Source organism: Stylophora pistillata, chromosome 6 (genome assembly GCF_964205215.1).
Source record: "Stylophora pistillata chromosome 6, jaStyPist1.2, whole genome shotgun sequence".
In the NCBI taxonomy this organism is placed as follows: domain Eukaryota; kingdom Metazoa; phylum Cnidaria; class Anthozoa; order Scleractinia; family Pocilloporidae; genus Stylophora; species Stylophora pistillata.
Window position 1 is genome coordinate 21,418,970 of NC_142524.1, and position 8,339 is coordinate 21,427,308.

Here is an 8,339-nt window from a genome sequence, read left to right on the forward strand (position 1 = left end):
GTTCAATACTCATTCGATTCATTTACTTTTGCTAGGTGGCTCCAGCTTAGTCTATGGTAGAAATAAATAATACTCCTGCTGATATAAAACCGTTGGAACATTCCCACGCTTTCATTAAAACAGCAATAGGTCAATGTTCATAGAATCGTCTCACGAAGCAAAAATGACCCAAATAACTCAACAGGTGCTCCGTGATATTGAATAGCGGTAACTAACAAATTATTAATGGCAATTTTTTAAAAAGACCTGCAGAAAAACAGGTGAGAGCCCAAGTCGATTCCCTGTTAACCTCACTTGTTTGATGAGAGGTGTAGCAATGTTTGGAATTGAAATGAAAAACAAATAAAAGAACAAAAAAACAAAAACAAAAAAAAAACACAATCTCTCAATCTCTAAAGTGGCTACAAAGGAAGATCAAACTTTGCTTGCAATGGCGATGCAGAGTATGTTAGAGTCATGTTTCCACCATCAAAGAGGCAATATCTTAATTTTAGATACCTGCCATTTTTATATTTATTTGCATATCCTATACATAATAAGTAACAGTGTCACCACTTTATCCACAATCGATCTTCTAAGAATAAATGTATTTGTACGTTAGATATTCATACGATAAGCGATAATAGTGCTGAGATTTTAATTTTAAAGCTTTTCCATTAATGGACGAAGTACTCGAATCTGATTATGACTTCCGCATACCCCGTTGAAACCTCGGTGACAACAAGCGATAGAAACCGTTTTAGGCACCGTTCACACCTGCATGATATATCAAACTACACAATTGACAGCGAATTCATAACGAAAATTTTTAATATTTAAAAACAGAAAATGTCCTTTGCAATAGCTGACGGAAAAAGGAATAAAGTAAACTCCCAAAAAACGAGTGGTTTACAATCATAAGCTAATTATCAGATTTCATACTGATGTCGAAATACATGTTATCTTAAATTAGACGTTAATTTACGCTTTCCCCTCTTAAACTTCTCTGCACGTAGAAACTTAATTTAATAGCAAAAAAGTGTTTATTTAGGAAAAGCGACTGTGCAGCGAGGGAGTTCAAAATACTTGCACTTCAGTTCAAGAAAGTGTGCCAAACCGGCTCAGTTACAAACTCAGATCAGTTGTTGGAAAAATGCCAGGTTATGCAACGCAGAATACCTGATTACCTTAATGGCTTAAACGAAAAAATAAAAAAATTACTGTTTATCACCGATTGGGTAAAGCTAGCCATGATTCCGATTTTCAATGTCATTCTTGTCTTTGAAGCTGCTACTGTTTGTTTTTGCTTTCAATCTCTAGTGTATAGAGTTCTCACTGCTCTTAAATGTTGCAATTGATATCATGAGCCCGTAACCTAAAAACACAAGCAAGCCATTAATTTACAGTAGCAGGCAAAACCACAGTGTCCCTTTTTGTTTGTTTGTTCGTTTGTTTGTTCTTTTGCTGGTGTTTTTTCTTTTTGTCACTTTCCAATGTTTTATTATTATTATTATTATTAGTAGTAGTAGTAGTAGTAGTAGTAGTATCATTATTATTATTATTGATTTCTTCCTGTTTGTTAGATTTTTTCTTTTCAACCATTTATGCATTTGGCTGTATGTTGACTGCTGACGTTATTTACATTTTATTCCTCTTGAACTCCTTTTTCTTGCTACTGCACCAATATATATCCCATAGCCTTAGTGTTTCTATCTCCCAGATTTTTGTTATGTCCAACAACGTTGCCGCAAGTGTTGTCTTCCTGAGGATATCCTCCTGTGCCGAATCCGATTCTCGAATCGCAGCTTGTACAATCATTCTGATCATTACTGATGATACCAATTCTTGCCTTGGATAAGTCTAACTTAGGCACGGGATCATCATAGGCATCTGCATTGAATCCCTCCTTGTTACAATAGGGCTGCAAAGAAGCAGAAGGACCAGTAAGGTTCTTCCACATGTTACGCCCCAGTGATGTGTTGCGATATTTCCCGTCAGCGATCAGTGAGTACAAAGAGTCGGCCTTCTTATTTATGACGATAAACCCTAGTTGTCCGGCGATCCTCATACCAAGACAGATCTTGGAGAAGGATGTGTTCCAGTAGGTCGGTAGCTTAGTCTCTTCTGAATCAAACCCAGTCTTGCCTCCTTGAAGGTGATACTCCTTTTTATCTTCCCAGTATGTAGAATTGAAATGAAAAGTGTTCTAGGTAAAAATAAAAAAAAAAAAATTTTATCAGGACTACTGCCTCGTGACATAATTCATCAGTTGTATTCCTCGTGGAATACGAGCTGATCAAAGTACATGACCCTGCATTTATATTATTTCCAATCATTTTTCTCACGTAGGCTAATTATTTGTTAAACAGCATTGTAAGTAGGCAATGGTCCATTTCCGAATTACCCTTAGCTTCATTTAAAAACAAGGCCTGGTGCTCAACCATTCGTGTAAAAATGAGTTTAATTTGCTCTTTAATAAAAACGTTTCATTATATGAAAGGATGAACACCAGGACTCACTTTGAAAAATGGGACCAAAGTTAGTTTGGAAATCGATGTTGGAAGCAAGCGTTATCCTTGATAGTGTCTTCCGTGCTGTCATCACATTGTCATCACATCTGTGTTAATACTTTAATGTAATATAATTATAGTTGTATATATCCTAGCTTAAGGCAGCTAGCTATATAGTTATGGAGAAGCATGTTTGTGAATACCGTTACTGTACGCGCTTTCCAACTTTGTCTAATCGCTTCTGTCATAAGGGATTTCTTACTTCTCACCTTTATATATTTCTTGTTGTCGATAGTATTTTCGAAAGGTAGGAGGTTCGCACTATTAAGGAAATATTTTTTTCTTGTTCATTACCCCATAAACGGGAAGAGATGAAAAGGTATTTCATACGTTGCCCATGATAAAACTTATCCAATGATAAAGCCCTCATCTTTGATCTAACTAAGATGGACAAAATAAGTTTGATTGGCTTCTAGAAGTGAAATGTATCACAGGTTTTTTTACATCGATACCGTAAAGGAAAAAGAGGAGGAAAAGCTGACCTTGCTCCCATTAATTTTCATGACCGGTGTCCATCCTCCATCTCCGCATCCAAAGTTTCCCACATGGCAGAAAATAGGTACAGGTTTGGATTCAAGGAGCAAGGTAATTTCACCACTCGCTTTAGTTCTGTAGAGATAATTTACAAGGTATGATACCACGTGTAGTGATGAATTGAAATAAATTGTTGTTATTTAACCACATTTTACAAGTCATGCCAAGGGTGTTACCTTTCATATTCATTATTGTTAGAAACCGTTGCAATTTACATAATGCTGAGCGATCCAAACACCATGCTTTTCATAATTTGATTGTCCAAGGGAACTGCTATCTCCCTGTTTTCATTCATATATTTTGTGTGTGTGTTGTTTGCGTCTTTAAATCACTGCAGATACAGCTGTAAGTTACGCCATCAACTTGAATACAAATGTTACTGAAAATGAATTTAGAGCTTCAACACAGTGTCAATATCAGTTCGTTTATTGCAAGTTCTGTGAACTCGTGCCAAAGTATCCATTACACAGTGTATATCATGCAAAGATACATCTGTTGTATAGCTAAGCAGCCAAGCAGTTTTATTTACATCTACAATGAGTGGCAAAGGTGGTTGACATGCCTCCCCTTAGTAAGTGGTCCATAAACCTCTACTCAACATGTCAAACAGATATTTGTAACTCTTGACGAAAACATTTCCGGAAAGTTCCCAATCTTCCCCCAAACAGGGTGTCCAGGTAGTGACCATTTTTATAACTTTTATAACACCAACACCACCAACTCCGATAAAAAGCAACATTAAAATGGGAGAAAGAGAGAGAGGGTGGGGGAGGGGAATGAATGGGAGTTATGAAAAAAATTAAAAAAAAGGAACAGGGCGTGCCAAATTCAGAATTAGCAAGGTCATCAATCTTCCTGACATCTAGGTTTATACGTTCATGTATGAATCAACCCTTGGCAATAGCTGACGGGAAAGGAAGAAAAGTAATCTATCAAAAAAAAAAGTTGTTCACAATCAAAAACTACTAATTAAAATAACTAGTCCTTTCCTTCTATAAGCTAATTGTCAGATTTAAACTACATTTTTCCCAAAGTTAATGTTTACCTTTGCATTCTCGCCCATTTCCAATTAATCTTTGTTCACCTGTACCGTTATTAGACCCTTCTATAGTATTGTTGCAAAAGGCATCAAGACTACTCGTGCGTAGCCCTTTAACACACTCAATTATGTTAATACCGGCTAGAAAAGATGGTGTAACGGACACAAACACCTCTCAAGGAGTCATTACCTTTATAACCCTATATAAAGTTGAGGAATGAAGGGTACCATGAAATGACAAAGGCGTTTCTTGATTACCTGTTTCGCACCTCTCACCCTTGAATCCAACTAAACACAGACAGTGATATCCTTTGTCAGTGAAACCACTTTGACAAGTGGCGCTGTTCTTGCACGGATTCTCAGCACATTTATTCTTGAAAAGGGGAAATAGAGAACAATGATTTTAAATATGACACAATTGACCTCTTCACAGCCTACAAAGCCGAGTTTATCTCAAGGTGGCACTTCACTTTTTTTCCGATATAAATTTTTTGACACTTTTGACGGTTTTTTAGCGTTTCCAAAGACCGTGTTTCTTTATACAGCTAAACCAAGGTTGACAAGCGAAATAACAAGAGGAATTATATAGGAAAAATAATTAATTAGCTGTAGAAATAGATTATTTAAGGAGAGTATAGGTGAATGGCATGAATGCAGAAATAAAAGAACACTATAGTGGAAAAACAACTATACTCGTCTAGGTTCACAGGCTTGTCCTGAGTCTAAAAGCAGGAAAAGTATCAAATTAAGGGCTAAAAAAAACTATAATTTTTCGTATCTAATATCTTTTACTTTACTTGTCCTGAAATATTGTTTAATCATGACCATTGCATGTACCAATCTAACAACATGAAAAGCACTTTCCTTACCACAATGTAAAAGTGATGTGAACTTTTATTCTTTCGGAATTCCTCGGGGACGCTGTATTTATCAGATGACAGAAGCTCGCACCATAATGTTATCCCCAGGGCCAGATTCACAGAAAGACAAGAAGGATTTTGAAGGCATTTAAAGGTACATTCAATGTCGTCGTAAACCGAGAATATTCCAACCCGAGGCACATTCAAATAATGAGATTCGTCAACAGAAAACAGACCACTTCTTATGTCCGTGGCCTGGTGCGTCCAAGTGTCAGTTCCTGCTGGTCGAGTGAACAACACACCAATCAATTGTGAATTTAAAGGAATATATAAATAGAAGCCCTTTTACAAAATTATCTATTTCTTTATTACATTTGCAGTTCATTGAGTGCGACCATATTCTCAATCACATATTTTCCCTTATAATGCTAAGGATCGATAACATGATTTATCATATGCATATAAATGGATAAATGCTAACCTTGCGATGTTGCATCAGTAGGGGCTATTACAAGATAATTTGGTTTTTATCAACTGAGTTGATAATGTAAATTGACCACCATAAAGCTGCCGCTTCGAACGTTGGCCCTTTGCATATTTGTCCTCAAATTTCCTAGCGTCTGCTGCCATTGCTTCCCGAATAACACCTTTCTTTTGCGCAAGGAATAGGGAAATAATTTTTATTTCAATAGTTGGGAAGCAACATTTATGCGAAGTAGACTTTTCAGACTATTAGGAAACGCAATTTCTTACACACATCTACTTTCAGTGTAAACATTTCAATTTTTTCTTAGATAGTGTAAAAATAATATCTCTAATATTTTCCCCTACCTTCTCTAATGCGAACTGTGCATATTTTTACTCTTTAGAGGATTAGGGTGCTAACATATTAAACATGTAATTGGAATTTGGAAGGCTATGTCTCGTGCGTTGTCTTATTATCCTTTAAGGGTCCTCTGATGAGTTTCCTGGCCGACATAAATCGCTATACGTCATTTAGTTTGGGATCATTTCACACAGTTGTCAGACCATTCATTTAGGCCTGATAAAATAGTGGTTCGCTATCTACAGGCAATTATTTTCCCTGTAACCAATGTCCACCTGTCTTGGCTGTCTATCATTGACTGCTTTATTATCGCTTAGGGGCTCTTTCCTCACTGCGTAGGTTAAATATGAATTTCCTTTTTCACTCCTAACCAAACGTGAGGTTAGATGTTTTCCGCCCATATTGAAATCCTTAACAGCGAGAGAAAAACCTGGATGCGCTTTTTGAGCATTTTACTTTTTCACGTCATCTTGGACATGTTGGAACGCACTTGGTGGAATAACAGGACCTACACTGCATAAAATCCAATACTATTTTAATCTTATGGAAAGGTAACTTCCTTGGAGTTGAAATCGAAGAAGATTCAATGTGACCCATTTCCTGAAGCGTTTAATGCTTAAAAGCCTTTGCTGTAGTTATTTCTAACACTGATCTAAATATCACTCAGGATTTTCTTTGGACCTAAATAATGAGAAATCCTTAAAAAATGAAAACTAACGGGATGAATATCGATTGGGTAATCTTGGTGACAGAACCAAAAGCAGAGATGTCGTTTTTAAAAACAGCCTCTCCTTTCAAACCGAATTTAAAATAGTTTGGATGGATTGGTAGTGAAGTCGACCCAGGGACAGAGTGACGGAAATTTCTGAGATCAATGCAGAGAGTTGGCTGCAAACATTCCATAGCCTCTGCACGATCATAAAACCAACGTATTTCAAAGGCAACAGACTTAAAGATCTGGCATAATTAGTAAAAAACCAAAAACCAAACAAGCACAAAATAAAGCCAGAGCCATAGCTTAAGTTGATATGCCAATAACAGGGAAAGCGCTTTTTTGTTAAGATGTAGTTGTTAAGATTCTTGCCAACACTAACCCTGTGATCCGTCAGCCTTTAGTTTTACGACGCAAAGTTCCATCAAAAGAGCGCAGGTACAAACAGCATACATGGCCAAATCATTGAACACTTGTTCGATTCATTTACTTGTGCTCGACAGAAAATACCGAGAAAGCTTAGTTAATTATCCCTTTCACTGATATGTCATTTTTAACGGGTGAGTGATTCTTCCGGTATCATAGTTTGTATTAATCATGGTTTAATTAGTGTTTTAGCCGTTAGCGTAAGGACTATCACCATGCAAAGGGCTTCGATTGCAGTCTCTTCTGGATGACATGATACTTTTATCTATGTACTGTTTCACACGGGAGAAATTGGTCGGAAACGGCTTTGGTTCAAGGTAGGCAAGACATGTATAATGGAAAACCTGACCTGCATAGTTTATATAATGACCTATTTGACACATATTATCTGGTGCTCTGCTTAGTTCAATAAATGAATGCACATCGCGATCAGCGTTTCGTAAACATTGGTCTAAATTGCTCAATAGAGTCTTGTCAAATACAGAGTGTTTTTTTCTTTTGAAATTTAGTGAATTCGATTCCTTGTAGGCATTTCTATGCCCCTTAAGTGAGATATCATGATACTAATATAATGAATATTACCTTTGGAGAATATTAAATATAACGTGAGATATGTGCATATTTGATTAACTCACTCTTAGATATCTGAATGGTTAATTTTCACAAGCCTGGCGGGTTAGGCTTTAGTAATAATCTTCAGTACATATGAATAATATTGCGCACCATCATAGAACCAAACTATCTCAGAAGCAACGGACATAAACATCTAGCATAGTAAGTAAAAAAAACAAATGACAAACAAACACAAATTAAAGCCAGAGGCAACGCTTAAGTCAAACTGCTACAACAGGAAAAGCGTTACTGTTGTTAAGACGTTGATATGATTTTCGCCGATACTAACCTTGTGATCCGACAACCCTGAATTTCATGGAGCAAAGTTCCATCAAAAGAACGCAAATAAAAAACAGTGTACATTACCGCATCGTTCAACACTTATTTAATTCATTTACTTCAACTTAATACAATTAAAGCTTATTAAACCCTAACCTGCATAAATAATTATTTATTTTGACGCATATTATCACGTGCTCTACCAAGTTTAATAAATGTATGCATATTGCGATCTGCGTTTCGTAAACATCGCTCTAAATGGCTCGGAGTATTTTTTTCTGTTGAAATATTTTGTGAATTCGATTTCTTTTAAGCATTTCTATGCTCCTCAATTGAGATATCCTAATAACCCTTATGAATATTACCTCTGGAGAAGAGCAGATATGATGATTACTCGATAAAATTAATTGGAATATCTGAACGGTTTATTCATTTAAGCCTGGTGGGTTAGGTTCAGTCTACATTAGAAATATATGATACTCCTGCTGAGATGAAACAGTTG

General features: G+C 36.3%; 1 protein-coding gene and 1 pseudogene across 1 annotated transcript; both read right to left on the reverse strand.

The window, feature by feature from the left end:
• Positions 1 to 792: 792 nt before the first annotated feature.
• LOC148728754 (putative skeletal organic matrix protein 5 pseudogene) lies at positions 793 to 2,888 on the reverse strand (annotated as a pseudogene).
• LOC148728755 (uncharacterized) lies at positions 2,055 to 7,974 on the reverse strand. The gene is made up of 5 exons (XM_088724826.1): positions 7,848 to 7,974; positions 4,992 to 5,260; positions 4,381 to 4,495; positions 3,032 to 3,158; positions 2,055 to 2,185 (listed from the first exon to the last, which is right to left on the reverse strand). The coding sequence occupies exons 1-4, from the start codon at positions 7,888 to 7,890 to the stop codon at positions 3,049 to 3,051; spliced, it is 537 nt and encodes a 178-aa protein (XP_088580952.1). The 5' UTR covers positions 7,891 to 7,974; the 3' UTR covers positions 2,055 to 2,185; positions 3,032 to 3,048.
• Between the last annotated feature and the right edge of the window lie 365 nt (positions 7,975 to 8,339).

Excerpts from the sequence above, each read along its gene's own strand:
- LOC148728755 (XM_088724826.1), bottom strand. The coding sequence starts at position 7,890 with ATGGAACTTTGCTCCATGAAATTCAGGGTTGTCGGATCACAAG. Across the intron at positions 4,496-4,991 it reads CACATCACTTTTACATTGTG|AATAAATGTGCTGAGAATCC; the intron begins GTAAGGAAAGTG and ends CCCCTTTTCAAG. Across the intron at positions 3,159-4,380 it reads GGGTGAGAGGTGCGAAACAG|AACTAAAGCGAGTGGTGAAA; the intron begins GTAATCAAGAAA and ends TTATCTCTACAG.